This window comes from Emys orbicularis, chromosome 18 (genome assembly GCF_028017835.1).
Source record: "Emys orbicularis isolate rEmyOrb1 chromosome 18, rEmyOrb1.hap1, whole genome shotgun sequence".
NCBI lineage: Eukaryota > Metazoa > Chordata > Testudines > Emydidae > Emys > Emys orbicularis.
Genome location: NC_088700.1, coordinates 10,352,448 through 10,375,336, shown reverse-complemented (window position 1 = coordinate 10,375,336; position 22,889 = coordinate 10,352,448). Strand labels below are relative to the sequence as shown.

The following is a 22,889-nucleotide window of genomic DNA, read 5'->3' as shown; positions in this document are numbered from 1 at the left end:
GTAATCTACCAGTAGCCACCAGGCTGAATTTCAGCTCAGCAGGGAGGTTGTACAGCACTTTATTATCAATCAGGTGAAATCACTGCCCAATTAGTAAATCAATACCCCCTGCTACAGTGATCAGCTGTAGAGGGAGAGGCGGGGAATGGGAATGCAGGAGAGGAAAGGCTGCTTCCTGTAACCAGTGCCACAAATCGATGGAGCTGTGCTGTAGAACCTACACTAATCATTAAGAAAAATACAGCACTGCTGTTGTCGGGACCCTATTTAAACAAGAGGTGCAAGAGCCATAGGCAGTAGTAATAGTCTATAGCAATAGTAAATTTGGAAGGTCAGGATCACCGGACCAGATTCTGATCTCAGTTACACCAGAGTAAATCCGTAAACTCCACTGACTTCCGAGTTACTGTCGATCACTAGCGTCTCATCTACAAGAATAGCAGCATCCAGATGACCACAGTGAGGAAGGATGGCTTTGTGGTTATGACACTGGGCTGTGGGCTCAGACCTGGATTCAGTCCTTGACTCTGCCACAGACTCCCTGTGCAATGCTGGGCAAATCATTTAATTTCACTGTCCCTCATCGCCCCTAGCTGCAAAACAGGGACGATAATACGCCCCCCGTCACTCCACACCCTGTTGTACAGCTACATTCACAAAGGTTTGTGGGGCCCCCAGATACTATGGTGAGGGGCTCTGCAGAAAGGCTTACAAATGCATAACCCAGCTGTAGTACAGATAGAACCTGTGTTCCCATAACTGGGGGACTGTCCAAGGTTTCTTTCTGTGATCTAGCACCTAGACATGACAGGCTCTTGAGCCCTAACCAGGACATGTCACGATGGGCAGAGAAATCCACAGCCTGTTAAATTCCTCCTTCCAGAAGAGCCATTCCAAAAGCAGCCATCCACGTTTGAGGTAGAGTTCTGCAAACCCAGGTCACTTAAGGGCACTGGTAGGAAAAAGGTTTCTCAACACACAGACCTATCCCGACTCTCCGAAATGCCAAGATTTTAGCACAGTTCAGGGGAGGAGCAAACATTTAAATGGATTAAAAAAACCCATCCTCTCTTTCATTAGATGGGGTAAAATGTGAAAGGATCAGAAAATGTCATAGTTCAGGGCACAAGATAGACACTAAGTGTCGGGGGTTAAGAAGGAACTTCCCGTATAAGCAAGTCATTCCATTAACTGTTCCTTGTACTGTCTTCTGAAGCATTTGGACCTGGCTGCTGTCAGAGGCAGGATGCTGTTCAAGATGGACCATGGGCCTGGTCCAGTCTGGCAATTCCTATGTTCCTACTGTATCTGATCTTTGCGGCGTCTGGACTCCGGCCAAGAATTACCTAAAGCAATATTGGATCAGAGGCACTAACTGGGACAGATGTCAAGAGCACGTTCCGTCTACATTTCAGGGGCATAGTTACACCCTGATTTCCAGTGCCAGGCCCATTAAAGGTCTAGGCAATGCTCTGGGCTACACAGCTAGGAACTTGCACCCTCTACCCAGAGACAGCCCCGGTTCCTGTTCTTTCTTGTCAGACATCTAGAAGATGCTTTTAGTGTTGCCAGGTGACAGGTAAGATCAAAGACCCTCTGGAGTCCCTCTAATCACTTCATTAAGAGGGTGGGGACAAAGCTGTGTTTGTGCAGTGGGGCAGGGGTGGGGTGACAAGGAAGGGAGAGAGAGAGAAGCCAGTAATTGCGTGGTGTCATTTGGGGAATAAGCCTCCACACTGGTAGGAATACGAGACCACACTTAAAGCTGCTTGTGCACACCTGTAATTAAATTGCAGCCTTGGAGAACAGGGCACCAGGAGCCTCTGAAGAGAGACAATTACGGGAGCAGAGGAAATGGCCTAAAATGGTTTGTTTTATCCTGAGCAAAGATGAAGGTGGCCGGATGCGGCCAGTTTTCAAAAGAGGAAAAAAGCTCAGCACTCCAGGGGAAACAATAACCCGGAGTCATTTGACTCACACTAAGTATAATAGGCGATTCCCACATCACTCTGAATACAAAACCAGGCTAGTATCCAGAGGGGCTTGTCAGTGTAAGAAGCTGGCAGACAGGTCAACCTCAAACACCCCCACCCCGACATTTCTGAGGTCTCTGTAAAGTGCCAAGTGCTGAAGTGTGAATTCAGGAGGACACCCCCATCCCTACCTCTTGGTTTCTCTTTCCAAAAGAGAGACAGACAATGTAGAACTGACACAACAGAAAATAAATGGAAAAGTGGCGGGGCCTGGGAGGAATAAAAAGACAAGAGAAAACAACATACTAGAGTGGAAAAATGAGGCAAGTTGCTCTTTTTCTTCCTAGTATTCATCACTCTTAAAAATAACAGTTTCCTCCCATCCCCACCTTGCCCCATAATCCGAGAGTCACCACCCCAGAATGCTACCTCCATGCAGGAGGTCAAGTAGCTCCTAAATGCAGACTGACCAGAAAGGGATGGTGGTGCCTTTCCCAACAACCTCTCCTCCCCTCAAAGCAAAATCCAATGCCTGTTCTTGGACTCATATCTTCCAAGCACCATTCTTCAGCCTAGCTGCTCTGAAGCCTGTAGCACCATTGCTTGGTGCAAGAAATATAACCCACACTTTGAGAACCCCAGCAGACCGTACCAGGCATGAATCATCACTTTCACACTGTCTTGGGCACTTGATGGCTTTGCAAATGCAGTGGACTCAAATGTTTATCACCTTCTGGACTCCAAGGCCACTGATGGTAAAATGCAGAGGGAAAGGAAAACCAGGGAAACATCCAACAGAAATGAGTTGTGACACAGCCAAGATCCAAAACAAGACTAGTGCTGCTGATGCTTTGCACCAAACCGAGTTTCAGAACATTTCAGCAGCTAGTGAGACCTTCTGGACAACTGAGAGGAAGAAACAGGAATGAGATGGGCACAGGAGAGTGGGGAGAACACCCAGAAACTGTTCTGCTTCTCTATAATTTCTGCTTTTATCTGCCCATTTGAAGCAATCATCTGCTCCTGAGATTTGTTCTCAGTCTCCAAGTCATAAGATCCACCTGTGACATCACAAAGTAGAAAAAAATATGTAATCGAGTCAGTCAGTCTTGGGAATTCAACAAGAGAACTAAGATGATGCGAGTCTAAAGAAGAATGTTTTTTCCCCTCAATGTTCTCCATGATGCGTTGTTTCTCATTCCCAATCAAGGCTTTGGCTGTTTCAAACACAAGATAAAAAGGGAATACCAAACTGAACAGAGATTTCACAGCTACTGTTCTACAGATTCTCTTCCTCCCGCCTCCAGTTTAAAGAATCATTATTGTTTTGTACAACAGAGAGAACAATTCTCAGTAGAGCTGCCACTGTGCTCCCTGAGAGACATCCGCCATGATGGAGTCACCTGGAACACCATGACAACATGCACACCTCTTTTGGGTTTAGAACCTTCTGATTTACGGTGCAACCCTCTTTATTCAAGAGGTGTTCTGGGGACGTAAAGCATTTAGAGAAATGACAGAGGAGCTGAAGTCCAAATGCTGGTGTCTGGGGGACATGACTGTGATGCAGATAGGAGAACATTTTGGTTGTTCAAAGTTCTGATAATTGGGGTCCTATTGGAAACACAGTAATGGATGGATAAAATTAAAATAAGAGAGGGAAAAAGACTAAGAGAGGTTTGCAAAGGGTTGCCATTGTATTGTTTATTTTTTTTATTATGGTAGCATCAACAATATGCTCAATTGTCTTCTTCACTAGAGCAGTGGTTCTCAACCTATTTACCGTTGTGGGCCATACATGCAGTTCTCTGTGTGTTATATGGGGTACATTCACACAATATATATATATATATATATATATATATATATATGCTACCTGTATGGCCCTGAGGATGTCACATGGGCCGCAGCTGTGTGCTGATTGGGTTGCAAATGGACCGCAAGCCATGGGTTGAGAACCATTAGTCTAGGCGTATCTAGCACAACTGGGCCCTGATTCTTGACAGAGAATGCTAGACGCTACTACTGCTGTCCATTTACTCATTGGAACACACAATTCCTGCTCCCAAAATATTTACTAATCTATAAATAAATTTATAATCTAAGATTATAATTTTGGGGTGCGATTTTCGAAAGAGCTAAAATGAAGCACAAGTCCCATGGGACTGAATGAGACTTGTGCTCCCAAACCTTCTAGGCATTTCTGAAAATCCCACTGTCGCTTTCTACAGCCGTCTTCTGATACCATGAACTCAGTGGAACATTAACTCCACAGTTTGGTTTGCTCTCACTGAACCATGGAGTAGTAAATTCTGTAGTGACTCTAGTGTTCCCTATTTGGCTCTAAAACTTGTGCATCAAAGACCTGAATATCCAACAGAGAAGGCTACTTCTGTCAGATTCAATTTGCTAGAATATGCAAAATACGCTCATGGTTTGAGAATATCAAACATTCATCGTTGGAAAGGACTAAGAGACAGAGAAAAAAAATCTGAAGCTATCCTTAATTTTCACACTAAAATTTTAACATGCTATGTTTCATTGATACTTTTATTTAATTGAAGAACTGTGCAGAACGCTCATCTCTGATTCAAAAATTCCTATATGCTGGATTAGTTCAAGGGCACATATTTGGGAGAATACTCTTGTTTCTGGGCCATAATGAGAAATCTGATAACTCCAAGAAATCCTTCTGATAATGGCTTTATCACCTCTTAACTGTGAACAAGCTCACTCTCAGTGATCTTCCTTCAACTTGTTCAGCACTGCCTGCTCTTTCTTTGTTTTCAGCTGTGTGAAATCCTGGTGCAATGCAATGCAACAAGTCCCAATGACCTTTAATCAACAGATGTAGGGTGTAGCAACCTAAGGAGTTCCCAGAATTGCTCCAGGTTTAGAAAGAGTATCAAGTTCTGACGCACAGACCTAGAACTCATGGTGTGTCTTTGGAGAAGAACTGAGCGGACTGTATAATTTATCAGAGAACATTTCAATGTGGATCATGCCATCAATCTGCTTGACAGCATCTCCAACAGCTAATTCCATCCTGCGGCTGAACTTCTGCCAGGCAACAGGGCTGGGATACCTCTGGGCCAAGGCTGTTGCAACACCTGCTTTTTCTACCTATCGTGTTGGATGAGCCATCTGCAGCCAACGCAACCCAGGTTTTTTGGGCAAAGAATTCATCAATGATGCTGCGCTCCTTTCGACAAGTCAACAGATGGCCTACGTACAACGTCATCAGCTGATGCAAACAAGCTTGGTAAGATAAAGGGAAAATATCATTGGATCACACTGAGCATCGACTGTCGCTCTGCTGCAGAAAACGTTAACCAATAAAGAACCCAACCTTAGAATTATCTACGTCGATCACACTACAGCTATACATAAGAGAACTGACAGATCCCTCACTTATCAACCATCCCCTATTCTTCTCCTTATGGAGACAGGATGAAAAATGCCACTGGAGAGCTGTTCACCCCACAGAACCCTGCCCTCTGTCTACTCATTCCCTTGGCCTAACAGGCAGAAGAGACTCTTCAAATAGAGAGAAGTGTTCAATTCCAGCACCGGTCATTGCAATTTTCTGGCTCCATCTGAGAACATTGCAAAGCCAAAAGATGGAGCAAAGATTCTGTACTGTGGCGTTGGTGGGATAAGACAGGCATTCAAAGAGCACCTCCTCTGCCTCGCATGCATATGATGATTATAAAGCATACTCTGCTTTCAGGACAAACCTTCTGGTAGCATCGTGATGCTGGTAAGAAGGACTTGCCTGTTTTGCTTGAAATACCGTGTGGAACTACTGTGCATTTGTCTCTATTGACTAGCTCCTCTCCTACCGGCCATTCCTCCTGCATTTTTTGGATCAACTTTGAATTTCTGAGTGTGGTTCCAGCCCTTCTCTTGTATCTTACATTTGGTCCTGTTTGCCTTTCTGCAGAGCAGACAGTTGATCAACCAAACTGAGAGAAATCCCTCAATGGGCAAAACTCCAGATTTGCCTTTGACTAATTAAGTGATATTAAGGAAGCTGTAAATGCCACACAAAAATTGGCAGGCAAGCTGCTTCTAATGATTAGATTATTGCTTCGTAGGAAGATACAGCTGCAGCCTTGCTGTGAGAGCCCTTTTGTTAGAGGAGTCAGTCTTTTCAAGGTTGTCAATGCCAAGAAAAAGTTCAAAGGTGTCACACCAACGATACCAAAAAAAAAAAAAAAAAAAGGGGACCAGTTTGCATCCCATTCTGCTCCCCAATGCCTGGGTATGGGGCGGTCATGAGAGCGCACTGTGTAGCAACCAGGAGAAGGATATGACTTGGGGTATAATATACTAACTCTCCTTAGAGTGATACAACTGACCACAAAGTAGTCCATGTCAAAGTGCTCATCAGATGAACAAGCGTAGCAATGTCACTACTTAGAGGAGGGGAGCTAGAGGAGAGACCAGCTGATCAATGTTCCACAGCAACGGTGATGTACATGGGCACAGGCATTTTCACCACTGTCTCATCTAATTCTGAGAAGGCTTTCATGACACTGTCGTATAAAACACCTGAGCCTGGTCTGTGCTAATGCTTTCATCTCTGGTAGCACAGGTACAGATGCAGCATTGCTGAGAAACATGTACTCATTCTCCTAATGTAGACAAAGCCATATGGCCCGAACCACTAAGGTGCTGAACACCCATAGCTCACTTTGAAGTCAATGGGAGTGGAGGGAACTTTTTAGTGCAAGTCTGACCTCTGCACTAAAAAGCCTGTCATCTAAAGAAGAGCTTTTAAACCTTTCTACCTAGCTAGCTACTTAGATAGCCCCACTGTAATACCTGGGTGCATCAAATTCATGAATGCATTTATCCTCACATCACCTCTGTGAGGGATTATCATCTTCATTTTACTGATGGGGAACGGGGGCACAGAGAGATGATGTGACTTGACTTAGCAAGGCCATATAGGAAATCTGCAAACTGAACTTTGATCTCTGGAACCCCAGCCCAGTGCCTTAACTACAAGGCGACACCTCTTCCCTTTCCCTGAAGCAACAATTAATGGACACTGCCAAAGGTCTTGGTGATGACACTTTGCTCAAGGTGTTTTAGAACCATTAATTAAATTAAGCCTCATAAAGACCCTGTGAGGCAGGCAACACAGACTAGTGGGCTGATCGGGTAAGTCCTATGTTCTTTATAACTCTTCATTTGTTACTTTATGTTCTATTCCTTATTTTAACATCCCTTTTCCTCCCCTCCCAGAAAAGAGACAATATTCAAATGTCAGCCTTTAATGTTAAATGGAATCATTGTAATTGACTTAGAAGTTGGTGGTTCCCAAGATTTCTTTGTGCTTTTGTAACTGAAAAATGACTTCAGAGGAGCAGAGAATTCCCAGTCCAGCTTGGCAATCAAGCAGCAGCACTCCCCATCCTGATTATCCCACGTACAGTCCCTCAGACAGAGAAAATAACTGGATGGATCTGGAACAGCATTCAGGCACAAAGGAACATGGGAACTGCCAGAGTGGATCAGACCCGAGGTCCATCTAGTTCAGTGTACTGTCTCAGACAGTGGCCAGCACCAGCTGCTTCAGAGGAAGGTGTAAGGACCCCTCAATAGACAGATGGGATATAATCTGCCCCCCCCCCCATTAAAGGTCTCATCAGATCCCTAAGAGAGACTGGCTTAAACCCTAAAGTGTTAGGTATTTTCCCCTTCCAAAACTTTGGGGGGGGGGGCCTGCATTAATTATAACAACTCTAGCTATTCCTATTAACCATATAAACATCCAATCCTTCTTTCAATCTCGGTAAGTTTGTGACCTCAATGACATCATGTGGCAAAGAGTTCCACCGTCTTTGACAGGAGAGAAAACCGCCATCTCCTCCTATACAACTGCTAAATAAATGCTGCATTTCACCTTCCAAGAAGATCCTGAGTGTTTATTTTAATACAACATGCTATCTTCAGAAAGAAGTCTTGAAAAGAATGGTATTGTTAAGGGGCTATTCAGTTTATACCAAACAATTTATGAAGAGTACTAGCAAGCGTAAGAGACAGAGAAAACAAATGTGTGTATTCAGGATAAAAAGAGTGTGATACAACATTTCAGCATTTACAACAAAACAAACATCTGGCTGCCATGTTGTCAGTTTTTGGCTTTTCTACCTGGTCTCTCTAAGGGTGATTAAGGAAGGATGTTTGAAAAAATGAAAAAAACAACAACTTGTCTTTGTCCGTTTAATGACCCTCTCCCCTGCATTTTATTTCTCGATTTCTTTCTTTTTCTCTGGGCTGTTTGTTCTTTATTCTCCATGCAGGTGGTGAGAGATGGGGCTTTGGTTTGCAGACTACTAAAAAGATATCGGGTGTTTGGACACAATGTGTAATTACCATATGACAACCAATGCTTGCAGTATCACATGATAAACAATGTCTGTTCAATGGCTGTGCTGCTATTATTTCAAGCCTGCATTTTACAAGTAATTAAAAAAAAAAAAAAAAAAATCAGAGGCCAAATTCTGATTTCAGTTACACCAGTGTAAATCCAGAGTAACGCTACACAAATTAAAAGAGTTTCTCTGGATTTACATTGATGTAACAGAGCAGAATTTGAACCTATATTCACTATTCTTTTCACTATGAATTCTAATATAGCCTCTCTCTCTCATACACACAGAGAGAAAGTTAATTAAAAAACAAGGTTCTGCACAGAACAACAATTATTGTACAGGGCAACTCTGGTTATTTTGTGGTCTTTATTTTCCAGCTGCCCCAAGTTTTGAAATCTGGAGTCTGAGCCGTGACCGGCCTGTGCAAAGCCTGCTCACTTTCCCTGACCTGCAATTATACAAATCCATGTGCACAGGAGCGTTCAAGTCACTCTGACGCCATTTGTTCTAACGCCTCCCCACTGCCTCATGCTACCTACTGTATCTTCAGCCTGTCTGTACTCTAATGGGATGGGAGGCTTGGGGAGGAGGAATGCCACCTAAAGAGGCACATAACAACAGAAAAAGTAGCTGTAACAGAGTAGCAACATCACAGGAACAGAGAGAGGCATTGTCAGGGGCCGAGTAATCCTGTGACACACTGCTGTCAGTCATCACTTGGCTCCCCGCTGGGCCAGCAAGACATCAAAGCCCGCCCCATACCATCTTACATGCTCTTTATCGGCTAAGCAGGCTATTCTTCCCTAAATAAAGCCCTGTTAAATCCCTGGCTCACAAGGGCATTCCCGTCCTGTTGCCCATCTGCTGGCGAGGGTCAGCTGAAGCAGGAGGCAGAGCCCCGGCCTATCCCCGGTGGCTTCTCAAAGCCAGGACAATGCTGTCTCCAACTTTTTTTTCTTTTTCTTCTTCTCTCCCCAGCATCTCCTTCCCCTCCCCCCTTGCTTTTTGCAGTGTCTGTGCATGAGCTGGAGCGGTCACAGGCCTAGAAACCATTATGTGGAGTCGTACTTTAAATGCACGGCAAACGCTTGCTAATAGGAGTCTGCAGCAACCCTTACACAGAAAAAGTCCAACAGACGTTTATTAACGAAAAGAGACTTTCTTCCTTTTAAACACAGCTACATTTTAGTGGCCAGCGATTACTGGGAGCGAGTCCTCTGCTGTGGCTCCTGAGCAGGACCATGGCACCAATATTGCCTCCTTTCCAAGCGGAAGGGCCTTCATTTGTGTGGGATCAACAGTCTGATTTTCAGAGGTGCCGAGCCCCCACAACATTGCAAGTTAATGAGCTATGGGGGCTCCGCGCTGCTGAAAACCAAGCCCACTGTGTCTCAGGTTGGTCATACAAGAACCGAGACAGCCCAAATTAGGCCCTGTCTACACACAAAAGTTGTACCACTTCAACTATAGTGGTATGAATCCCTAAGGGTACGTCTACACTACCCGCTGGATCGGCGGGTAGTGATCGATCTATCGGGGATCGATTTATCGCGTCTACACGAGACACGATAAATTGATCCCTGATCTCTCTGCCGTCAACTCCTGTACTCCACGGAGGCGGAGTTGACGGGGGAGTGGCGGCAGTCGACTCCGCGCCGTGAGGACGCGAGGTAAGTCGATCTAAGATACGTCGACTTCAGCTACACTATTCTCGTAGCTGAAGTTGCGTATCTTAGGTCAATCCCCCCCAGTGTAGACCAGGCCCTAATGTGGATGCAGCAATACTGGTATAAAGGAGCTTATAGCTTATGCCTGTAAGGGAAGGGGAATAAGCTATTAAAGGCACCTTTACACCAGTGTAACTTAAGTGCTCAGAAGGGGTTGCATAAGTAGAACCATAAAACAGTTTGGAAAAAAAAATCTCTCCCCTAACCAACCTAAATATACCAGTACAAGACCTGTGTACAGACCGGGCCTTTGCAGACCTTTTTGGGAAGAACGGGCTTTGTGTGCGGCAGACGTGGGAATGCATAAAGCACTGGATGAGCCAGAGCTGCCTGGGTCTGATCAAACACAAATTGCAGCCAGCTCTCTAAAAAGCAGGGGTGGCTGATCCATTCTTCCCCAGTCTGGCAGACAAATTCAACCTACACCAGCAAACCCAGGAGAGGCTTCATCAGCCCAGTCTGCCTTACAGGATGAGCCCGCAACTAAACCCAGAGACAATGCAATAGGTCTGTGCAACTCTGGATTTGCTGACAAACAACTATCGGTCTAGTTATTGATTCAAACTCACTGAAAGTCTGGAGTGTTTAAAGCCCTGGTTGTAGTTTAATCACTAAGCCTTGTCTATACCAGGATTTGCCTTAATTTCCTGCAGTTGCACTAGCACCAATGAGGCACTGCCCGGGGTAGGAACAGTGGGATTGCTAGTGTAATGGTAAAGGAGCAAATCCCGAAAGAAGATGAACGGAGGAAGTGCAGATGCAGGGCACCTCTGGGGATCTGGCCCAAGAACATTGTTAGCTGTAAGTGACAAGTAACATTTTGCGATCATCAGATTTATAAAGTACTTTACAAATATTAATTAAGCCTCACAACCGTCTCACCAGCATCATCCTCATTTTACCAGCTGTGACACGGAGACGCTAAGGTCAACATTTTCAAATCTGGAGGGCTAGATTCTCAGCTGGTGTAACTGGGCATAACTCCTAAGGCTTCCTATGTTGCTGGGCCTATTTACACCAGCTAGGCGTCTGGTCCTGGGTGCCTAAAGTCAGACACCTAAATACGTATGAAACCACTTCAGCGGCCTGATTTTCAGAGCTGAAGTCACTGGGTATTGGGAGTACTCAGAACCTCAGACAATCAGACCTGTTGTTTATGTGCCGAACACTGGAAATGTGAGTTTGGTGACACACCCAAGGCTGCACGGTAGCAGATAAGGGAACAGAACTTCCAGGAGTTCTGCATTCCATTCCTCTGCTTTGACGATGACGATGTGTTACTTACACTGCAGTAGTGCTGAGAGGCCAGTAATGCTAGGTGCTATGCAAACATGTAGCAAGCAGATGGCCCCTGCCCAGAAGAGGTTACAGTCTAGGTTTAAGATGAGAGGCGGATCTGACAAACAGATGAGAGGAACGCAAGGTAACAGTGCGACGATAGTGATAAGCAACGGTCGCAGCACACCCGCTGCCTAACCACCGTCAAGTGTTTTGTAGGTCTCGATGGGTTCTATGGAGAGATGCCAGGGAGGATAATGCCCTGCAGATACAGGGAGCTCCTTGAATGCGTAAGGGACAGTGCATGGGGGAAAGCACCGACACCGCTTGCTGGGAAATCTGACAAATAGACAATCAGTGTAGGCATCACCGGCAGAATGGAGGTGGGAGTTTACATTTCTGTAGCACAGAAGAGAGGATAAATGGGATGGGAATACGCCATGAAAGGCCTTAAAAGTGAAGACCAGTCATTTATGCTTGATGCGGTGGAAAAAGGGGAGCCAGTGGAGGGCGCAAAGAGGGAGTGCTATGGTCTCAAAGCGAGCCAGGAAGACCCTTTCTGCAGCAGCAACTGGGGGAGAGGAGGCTGCATTTGCCGAGGCCAGAGAGGAGGAGGTTGCAGTGGCTGAGCCGGGATATAAATGTTTGCTAATGCAGCCTCACTGCTAATGAACAGGAGAGTCACTTCTTAAAAAATTGAAAGTGAAAGCGTTCATCTCCTCACCATGCCTTCGATGCCAGGGCTTCCCCATCCAACGCAGAATACCAGCCATGAGAGACTACATTAAAGTAGGTTGGGGAGATGCTACAGGAGAATTATTTCTGAACATGTGGGAAAAACATGGTCTCAGCTTCTGAATGCCCAGAGGGCCAGCCTGGGAAGGTCTATTGTGGAACGTAGTATTTGCACTGTATAAAAAGTAACATGCAAAGCAAAGCAATTGCTCTAAGCACCCGCTGACTTGGGGATACTCTTCAGGAATCAGTTCAAGTGAAAACTATTATCTCTTGCAAACATTTAGAGTGAAGGGCCGTGTCCCAGAGAACATATCTTCGGGAGGGAGAAGGGGGTAGTGAGCCTCTGGAACAGTGGTTCTCAACCTGCGGCCCATGGGCTGTTTGCGGCCCAATCAGCACAGAGCTGCGGCCCATGTGACATCCTCAGGGCCATACAGGTAGTATTGGATGTGGCCTGCAATGGTAAATAAGTTGAGAACCACTGCTCTAGGAGGTGCCAGAGCATGGCAGCGGTGGGAGACCAAATAACTGTCAATGGGAGAGAAAGATTCCAAGTTGTGAAATTTGTCACATTCTGCACTGTGTCATGGAATGTTCACAGCATCCTTTGTATCCCGTTCCCCCTGCCTGCCCGCCCCTCCAACCCCCGACACACACACTTTTGGCAGGTTGATTTCCTCCTCACATGAATTCTTCAAAGGGGGGAGAAAAAACTCCCAATCAAACCACAACCTTTCTGTTTAAAAGGCCAACTGGAGATGGTGTTTTCACAGAGGTAACAAGTGCCTGGAAAATAGAAATAGAACAACTGCAGCAAACTCAAGAGCTACCAGGTGCAGAGTTGCTGATCCACACAGGAGCATCTTCATGCTTCTAAACTGAACTCAGAAAAGTTGATATTTACTGGAAGCCAAAATACAAGGTAATTAAATTTTTTTTTTTTTTTTTTTTTTTTAAAAGACTGAGCTCCCACTCAAACACCCAGTTCAGCCGTGTATAGTAATAAAGCTAATCAAAACAACACTTAGGACTAATCAAGGCTTTGGGAAAATAAACTAATGAAGTATACACTGCAATTAGCATGGTGGAAAACTGAGGCACAGAGAAATCACATACCTTGCCTAATCAAACAAACCAGTATCACAGCCAGAATTTCCTGGCTCCCAGTCCTATGTTCAGGATCATTAGATCAGCCAGAAGCACTGTTTGTATTTATGAGGTTCGTTTGGTCAAACACTGCTCTCTCTTATCTGTCCACATTCCAGGCAGTTCACCTCGGTGGCATGCCCACTCTCCCCCCCATCAGGTTTCAAGGTCGCTCTCTTGTCCAGGTCTCATGTGCAGCAGTGACATTACAGAAGGCCAGGCTACATTGATACACATCCATAGACCAACTCCAGTTTTGCCAATGCCCTTTGGATCACGCAGCAGACGCGAATAGCTTTGCGCGGTGAACACACAAGGATTTATTTTGGAATACAATCTGTTAATCTGAAAGGGGGAAGCGTGTTCATTTAAAGAAATAGATCAGAGAGGCAGAGACCCTAACAGGCCAAATGAAACAGCACCTCTCTCCCCCTGCATGCTCATTAGCAGATTCATGGGGAAACATGCCACACGGCCACGCCTCAATGCAGCTCAGCGCCGGGCAGATGTGACACGGTTAAGCCTTGTAGGCAGGTGTGTGTGTGTGTGGTGTCACTGTACGGTGTGCGGGTGTGTGTATGTGTCCCCAAAGATGCTTGGCACAGAAATTCTGCCTCTTAACAACTGGCCAGAGGCACAGTGTATCATCTACTCAATATGGGCACTCAGTAGCACTGTCAGGTTATCTAATGGCCAAATGAAGTCCTCAGACGAGTCGCCCTCCTCTCAGAGCAGGTAATGCTTTTCCTAAGAGCCACCCACTGTATCCCACGGTCTCGCGAGTGACTTTTGGGTAGAAAGTCATTCAAAACCCTAAGGCCTCTCCATGACCCCAGCACAGCGTGTAAAGAGGAGGATGGCTGTTATTAAAGCAGAAGTCAATAGGGCAAACAAAAAATGCTAGCCCTCTTGAAGTAGCTCTTTCCACTGCAAACAGAAGCGATCCGGCTTTTTTCTTTTCTCTCTCCTGGGGGAGGCTCCTGACTGATTGGATGGTGGGATATTGTGTTGACAGTAGAAAGAGTGGACAGTAGAAGAGTGGTTTTTGCGTCCTCATCTCCATCTTTCTGTTCCTCAATTTATCCCAGTTTTCTCCCATTATTTCGCAGCCCCATTGGTAGAAAACTTTCAAACCAGGGGTCAAAACAACATGCTCATGACGTGGCCCTGGCTCCAGAGAGCTGGACCTTCCTACCTTTTTGGTTTCAGTTTGGTTTTCTTTCCTGGACTGGCAGCCATGGAGGTGCTGAGGTTCTGAGGGGCATCTCTCAGCCCAAAGCTCTTGGCCACATGGCCCAGGTGGAGGGATTTGATGTGGAAGATGTGCTTCAAGGTCTTGGGGTAGGTGGTGTAGGAGCGAAGGAACGACTGCAGTGCTGCGAAGGACAGAGAAAGTTTTATTCTTTTCACCGCATTATGGATTTTTTTTTAAACCTGCTCCATCCTGCCTGTTTCAGCTGAAAGGACGTTGCCTAGCCATTTGTGATACCCTGGATATCAGCTCTAGGAATGGTTGGGATATTAAAAATACGTGAAGTATTAGTGCAATCCTGTGGGGGGAGGAAAGTTGTGAGGAGAGAGCTCAGGAGCAGAAAAGAAGCGACATGAAGATACAGATCTGCCTCTTCTAAACACTGCCCCCCTGTCCGACAGGATGATGGTCTTCCACCTGCTCAGGAACTGAGGTGGTGACCTTGTCCGGTAGAAGCTTAGAGAGGGGAAAAAGGGGAGGTAGGAAGAGGAAGAAGACAGGAAGGCAGTGGGATGAAGAGAGGCAGAGAAGGGGTTGTGAGGAGGGTCAGGGGCAGACTCCTCCGGTACCACAATCCCAGCAACCAATAAATTCTTTGCCAGTCACCAGCTAGTCCTTTAGAAATACCTGAGAGACACATGGATTTTCTGTTTCATCACCAGGCTGAGAACAGAGCTCACCTTTTAAAAGGGAAAAAAAACTCAGTAGCATGTACATTTCCTTAGAGTCTTTACCCCTCTAATGCCTTCCTCAGATCTTACTGCTCTAAGGACAAGCCTCATGAATGGCAACACTGCGAACCACACCTGTGGCCATCCCAGAATGCTAACCGCACCCACCCTTCAGGCTGCAGCTTTCCTCCTGCTATTGGGACACTCTTTGACTGAGGCTCACCCCCGTCTCCCAAAATCCCCTGCTCGGCTCACTAAATCTCCCATTCGCTGCTCCCATTCAGACCTGCACCTACAGCCCCCCTCTCACAGTCCCCGACAGCAGCAAGCTCTAAACTCTAACCTCCCATGCCCTTGCTTGTTGAGCCACTGGACCAGCAAGTTTGCCCACAGCTTAAATCTAATCTCTCAGCAGCAGCAGGAGCTTGGAGTTTATGAACAGTAATAAAAATGTCATTTTAACAGCTCAGCTCCTGGAAGGACCCTGGGAATCCATCAAAGCTCTGTTTACTGAGTAAAGCGAACGCCTTTTCCCAATCGATGAGAAGAAACTCAGGTGAATCCTTTGCACCCCTCCCCTGATTTCCTATCGGGAGTCTTTTAGGGACATCTGAACAACTAAGGATCAGTATTTTCGGAGACGATGCTTAACATTTCAAATGCCCAGTCTGCTGGAGGGGCCCTCGATAAGACACCAAGAGCAATAAGGACCCAGCTTGAATGCTCTCAAAATCCAAATGCTCCTGCTCTCTCTCTCTCTAAAGCTATTGGGTTAAATTCACTCCTGCTGTAAGGTGTAACTCCCATGAAAAATTCTACGGCAGCTGCACCCACTTACATCAGCTCAGAATCTGGCCCGCTGGCTATTTCACTCCCATCAAAGCTATAAAGCCCCTTACAGCACTCAAATGCTTGGATCCCAAGGACCTTGGGGAGCCAATGTTTTTGGAAGCAGCCTGTAATCAAATACTGGACGTTACCACTGACTAGGTCAGAAAATGCAGAAAAGGGAAACAAATGCACTGCTGGCATGGTTTCCAACGGATTGTCTGCCATGAAGGCAAAAGCCAGCTGCAATGTTAATTATTCATGATCCTTGGCTTGGAAGGGGAGGAAGAAGGGAGTCTATGGAAGCCAGTCAGTGATGGAAAATTTGCATATGCAGATAGTGGAACAGGAGAAGGGGGGCGGGCAGCCCTGGTTCAAGACAAACAGTGGCTGCATCATGTTTCAACATTTCATGACATTCTGTACGCATTTCCCCACAGCAGCCATCAAAAGTCATCAGCTTGTAGCTCAGCAACAAGAGCGTGTGTATAGAGTTACACTGTGCCGGCACAGACATGGATCTGTTTTGTACAAGACTCAAGCCCATTCAGTTGTTTCCTTTTGTCACAGTGTATTACAGGTAGCATGGTCTGGAGACGTGAGCAGGGCACTAGGGCCCAGGACTATTGGATTCTATTCCCAGCCCTTCTGCTGACTCTGCATGACCACTTGTAAGGGTACGTCCAGACTACCCGCCATATCGGCGGGTAGCAATCGATTTATCGGGGATCGATATATCGCGTCTCGTCGAGACGCGCTCCCTGTCGACTCCGGAACTCCACCAGAGCGAGCAGCGGTAGCAGAGTAGACGCGGGAGCCACGGCCATCAATCCCGCGCCGTGAGGACGGGAGGTAAGTTGGAATAAGATACGTCGACTTCAGCTACGGTATTCCCGTAGCTGAAGTTGCGTATCTTACATCGACACCCCCCCCAGTGTAGACCAGGCCTAAGTCATGGAACGGCTCTCGGCCTCAGAGTTTCCTCCGCTGTAAAATGGGGATAACAGGGGACACTCACTGGAGTGTCAAGAAGCCTAGTTGATTAGGAGCAAGAATTTGATCAGGGAGGAAGGTTTGGCCCGTGTGTTTGTAATGAGCTTTGAGATACTTGGTTAAAAACCATAAAAGTACTACAGCATCAATCAAGCAGTTCATAGCAACATCCACAACAGCGAGGTTTGGCTATTATACTTCGCAAATCTCTAGCACCTTCCATCCAAAGAGCTCAAAACACTTTAAAACATGAATGAATTGAGCCTCCCAGGCCTCCAGAGGAGCGATGCAAGAATTTAAAGGCGAAAACGAGGCAGAGAGATATTCTATGACATGCCCAAGGTCAAAGCCAGGACCAGAACCCTAGAATTCCAACTCCCAGTTCCTTGCTCATCATCATCTTGATGCATGCCATTTGAAATGTACAGATTAGATTAGGGCAGGAAGATCTATTACTAAACACGACTCTGTCACTATGTCCTTACTCAAGAAGCTAGCACGACATTCAGAAAATAGCACCTCTGCTCTCTTGGCAACAGACCCAGCCATTTGTCTTCAATTTAATCCAACAGCCTCGAATCCTGAATTTACATTATATATCGGGAGCATCTTCTCCCTCCCCAGCATGTACCGTTACAAGATGGTGCTCTCTGATCACTTTCTTTATTTGTATCTTGAAACAAATGATCTTTTCTGGCAGACATTACCATCCACAAGGAAAGTATTTCACTTTTATTGTGGGTTTTTTGTTTTGGTAAGAATGATTCAGATTGTTAATAACTCAATACACAGTGAATTCATAAAGAACCCTGCTCTCTTAGAAGTCAATGGGAAGTTCTGCACTGAAGTCAATGGGAATTCTACTGAAGTTAGGACAGCAGTATTTAGCTCGTACCTGAGTGGGATGGGAAGAAATTGACCAGGAGGTGAAGTGAGATGGAAGGAAGAGGGTTCAAAGGAAAATAATCTAGTTATATATTTACCCTAGAGCATAGATGGTTCAGTTCCTTGGGTGCAGGACTGGGGTCCTCGAAAGGGCATCCAATATTAAGTTTGGGTAACAGCTAGTAATTTGCCTTGGACACTGTTTTCACAACAGGTATTTTGTTTTTGCATACACATTCCCCTGTGCCCCAGATCAGCCTTGTAGAACAGGAGGGCTGTATCAGTTCATATTGTACCATCCCTTTGGTTTCTGCCAGGAGGCAGTGCATCAGTACAGGATCTCTGGCCACTCCCATGGTAATTTCCCCCCAGAGCAGATGCAATCTCTTGCCCCCTATCCCACTGCCATATTCTCAAATCTAAGTATAGATGGTAAAAACTCACTGTATTGCTCTGTGCCATACTTTACATATCCTACCTGGCAAAGACAGAAGATGAAACTGCAGATTTGTACATAAGGATTAAATAATAATTGTAGTTATCAGCAATTGTGCTTCCTCTGCTACTGCTGCTTCCCTCCATGCACACATGTACACACACATGTACACACACACGTACACACATCAAATGGAAATATATCCTTGGCTGAGGGCTGCTAGGCATCTCTTCCAAGACATTCTGTCTCAATGGGTCAAATGTATCCCTGGTGTAAACAATGGATTCAATGCAGTTACAACCAGGATGAGTTTAGCCTGTTGCCTCTGACCTTCCCCTTGTAACACATAACCTAGACACTCACGTGACTGGGTCAGAGCTCCCTAGATGCAAATCCTAATGAAAGCCAAGACTGAACTTCATTTGTGCGAAATACATGAAAGCAAGAAATTAACATTTAATATCATTATAAAGCCTTCTGCGTCCATTTCAACCCCCCTTAGAGACACTTCTGCTAGGGAATGCTTCTGCTAGGCCTTTCCCCCAAAGCCCACCCCATCAGAGGGGAACCCTTGCCGTTTGTATCAGCCATTCAGTAATAAGTTTAAAGAAACCTACTGACCTTTCTTTGCCCACTGGACAGTTCCCTCACCGGAGTGCACATAATTTTCAAATTCCGTCTGCAAGACCGTCGCCCGTTCCCGCACTTCCTGGGGGTTCGTGCCACGGGATTTCTAGGAGGGCGGTGGGAGGATTAGAGGAAAGACAGAGTTTGAGTCAGGAATAATGAAGCAGTTTAGAATAGATTTAATAACAGTAAAATCACACAGTAACCACCCCAGGGCCAACGAGGGTAATCCTCTCAATATTACTAGGGAAAAAAATATGTATAGATAAAGATGTTAAAGTCAAAGCAACCAGTGAGCACTGCTTCGTGAAGGGAGCAAATCAGGTTTAATTTTGTGTTTTCTAACACCTATCACATATATTTTTCCCCCTCTCCTGCTAGCAGCCACTTTGGATTCACCGATTCAGCTTCCAATCTTGATTACAGCAGAATCAGTCTGGAGTAACTCCATTCAGATCAGTGGAGTTACTCCAGACTGACACCACTGGGCCCAGTTTTCTCTTGTGTTTTAGAATGATGTTATTCTAAGTAAGACAGGGAGTAAATCAATCAATCAATCCATCCATCCATATAACCAGTCTTGCCCTAGGACAATGAATTAAACCACCCACATTCGTTCTCTCTCATTCCCTATCAACTTCCTGCTCCTTATTCTCATCTTCCCTGATCTTCCTCTCCCTACACTTCCTTTTTCATTCCCATCTACTTCCCAGGACCCTCCATCCAAGCTGCTCTCTCCACTTCTTTCTTCCACTCTTGGCCTACCGCCTTCCTAGACCATGAACAATCTCTTCCTTCCTGCACCCTAAGCGCCCTCTCCACTTCCTTCCAGAGAGCCCCTTTATGCAATGATGTCTCTGCACTTTTCCATGCGTGAACCATTGTCCCATGTATTGCATCTGTGCACGGTAGACAAGGGGCTCTAGTCATTTTACTGGATTTTGGGGGGAAAAGGTCTCTATATAATCTCCAAGCTACAAAGCACAGCAGACCAAATTCACTCCTGGTGATACAGGGTGCAAGGCTGACTTAAATGCCGTCATGTCTGCTTACACCCGTGGAGAACTGAATTATTAACAATAATCTGATGAGCTATTTCGCAGTCGAGGGTCCATGCAAGGATTTAATATGCCAGAAGTGGAGCCACCTCACCAAAGCGGACATTTGTCATTGTCATTATCAAGTTTCTACTGACATGAAACATAAAACTTTTTTTCTCTCCCCTCCCCACCCTCTCCACTTTTTCTTTTGTTAAGCCTCACAGGCAGCATAGAGTGTCACCTTCCCAGCGTTTTTTAATATGAATGTGAAATTAGCGAGGTTGCCCTTTCCCCTGGCGGACAGAATCCTCTGTTATTAAAAAGTAAAGCACTTTAATAATGAAAACTTTTTCTCTTTTTCCTGTGTTTTAACTGTTTAAAATTAATGAGAAGGGCATAACAGTTGTCAAAGCGATATTGAAAGCCGGGTAGCCAGGACCGAATAAGCACGAAAATCCCTCCAGAGTGTTAAATAAACAGTGCTTCAGCCCTCTCCGAATCCCTCTGTTGGTTATTGTATACATTCTGTAACAGCACTCAGAATAGATCTGAGCGCTGGGGAGGCAGAAAGGTTTCAGAATTCCAATAAAGGCCTCAAATTAAAGACAGCCTGGTGCGAATTCCAGGAGAAAATTAAAGAGACCTCAAGCTTAAGTGACAGGTGACTTGCTTCTGTGTCACAACTGTCAGGGGATTTAGTGATAATATGGCAATATATTACAAAGGACTTTTCTTATTTCCCCCTTTAGGCTTCAAAATGAGGCATCTCTTCTTGCTGGTGGAAGGGGGGGGGGGGAGAGTAAGACTAAAACGAGGGATAAAAACTAGGTGCATAATTTCCAAAGTGTGAGGTCAGCCCAAGAAAAATAAATCAAAAAAAGCAAATGGAAGAAAACATAACGTCCTTAGAAAACAGCTTCCCCCCTCCTCTCCTTCCTTCTCTTCTATCCCCTCAACCCCGCCAGAAAGATTTCATTTTAAAGTTGCCCCCTAATGGGCATGAAGAAATCTGGGTTTTGATTCCTGCCTTCCAGGGAGGTTGGTCTTAAAATAATAAAAAAAAAATTCTAAATTTAAAACTGACTCAGAGTCGAGCAGTGTAAAAAAAAAAAAACCCCACCGTACACCACTGTCTGAGGCTGTGGACAGATAAAACAAGTGGATTGGCAGCTACAAGCAAGTCTGCATCCTTTACACACCCGAATAAATCTCATTCCTGAGAGTATCCCTGTTCAAGTCAGAGAGACAATACACCTGAGGCCCTTCTACCATATGCCAAGGCCCAAAAGATAACATATTGCAGTATTGGTTTGCTTGGCTGTTTCTCCTTCTAGATATATTTACTGCCTCAGTTAGTGGAACTAACCTTTGTAACTCATGGATGCTAAACTGTGTGTTGCGTGTATGTATGTACTATGTTACAGACTCCGCCTCATTTACGAAAGCTTCTACTACTCTGTGTTTGTACAGTGCCTTGCACAATGGGGCCACATTCTTGGTTGGTCCATAGGCACTGCCATAATAAACATAATAAATAATAATATACACAAAGAGCAACTAATTTTATTTGCGCATTTTATGACATCACAGAAAAAAAGAAGCAACCATGCTAAAAAAACCAAGAGATTCTCTATTTCATAAGAGAGAAACGTTTGTCTATTAAGACGGGGTTTTTTTGGGAAGGATACTGGAAATCTCCAAGTTCATTAAGGAAAAGGGTTCATAGAAACTAGAACAGGAGGGATTTTTTTATGGTTAAAAAAGAAGGGGGAGGTCATAATACGTCCTGCTTCTGTGATACTTGAAAACAAAATGAAGGATGTTGTTTTAATAACTTTTTTTTTGCTTGGCTGATTCTGACCCTCTTGCACAGTCCCTAGAACCCACCAAGGTATTTTTTTCTATCCCTCCCCCCGTAAAAGTTGAAAGATCAAATGTATTCTCTTTGTAGGTGGGTGAACAGTCACGCACCCAGATGTAGCCACATATATATTTTATGTGTCTAAATATAAAATATACATTTTACAGGCACTTCAGCTCACTCCCCAGTTGCTCACAGGAGCCTAAAAATGTGTGTTCCAAAGGGGTATTTATAATGGACTTCAGTCAAGGCGGTGAGAGACGAAAAGCATTATAATGAGGACTCTATGTGCATGAGTATCACATATACATGACTCCATGCGTGGAGAGCGGATAAGGTAAAGAGAACTCTGTAACTTGCAAGTAGCAAAGCCATGACTGGGTTAGGTTAGATCCTTCATAACAAGCGGAAATTAAAAGTTGCAATCGCGGTCTGTTCCACACACACAGTCTATTCTGTTCCTCGTTCGCTGTACTGGCTCTATGGAAAAGTCCTATAGCATAACCTTTCCATAGACCTTTTAGAAATCACCCTATAGAATTTGAGAGAGAATTAGATCCCTGATATAGAAGGCTACAGGCTGCCATAGAAAGGATTGCATCTTCTATTACATTTTATAGGCTTTTAAAGAGTAATGTCTATAGAATCCTATTTAATATCCATAGAACTATATTGGTTTCATCCCTATTCAATTTTTCAGGACATTCCCGTAACAAGATATTCCTTCTCTTGGTCACTGTCTTTTAAACCTGTGTCAGGCAGCACCACCAACTTCCCACAACTAGGGTGAATCCCAGCTCCACTGAATTCAATGGCAAACTTCCCATTATCTTAAATGGGGCCAGGAGTTCAACTTTAGATTGGCAAGCTCCTTGGGGAAGAGATCATCTTTTTGTTATACGTACCGCACCTAGCATAATGGGGTTCTCTAGACGCTACCACAAGTAATGAATGGAAATACTAACTGGTTTCCAAATATTGATTTATTTTGGTGTGGTTAGGGGTTAGCCTTATTCTACAGATGGGGAAAATGAGGCACAAAGAGTTT

General features: G+C 45.0%; 1 protein-coding gene across 1 annotated transcript in view; it reads right to left on the bottom strand.

The window, feature by feature from the left end:
• Window positions 1-22,889, bottom strand: part of DDX31 (DEAD-box helicase 31) — a 64,193-nt gene that overhangs the window by 2,204 nt on the left and 39,100 nt on the right. Inside the window, exons 18-19 of the mRNA XM_065418789.1 lie at window positions 18,935-19,046; window positions 14,444-14,624 (exon numbers count right to left, since the gene is read on the bottom strand). Coding sequence (XP_065274861.1) covers window positions 14,444-14,624; window positions 18,935-19,046 — 293 coding nt within the window. The remainder of the gene's footprint in view (window positions 1-14,443; window positions 14,625-18,934; window positions 19,047-22,889) is intronic.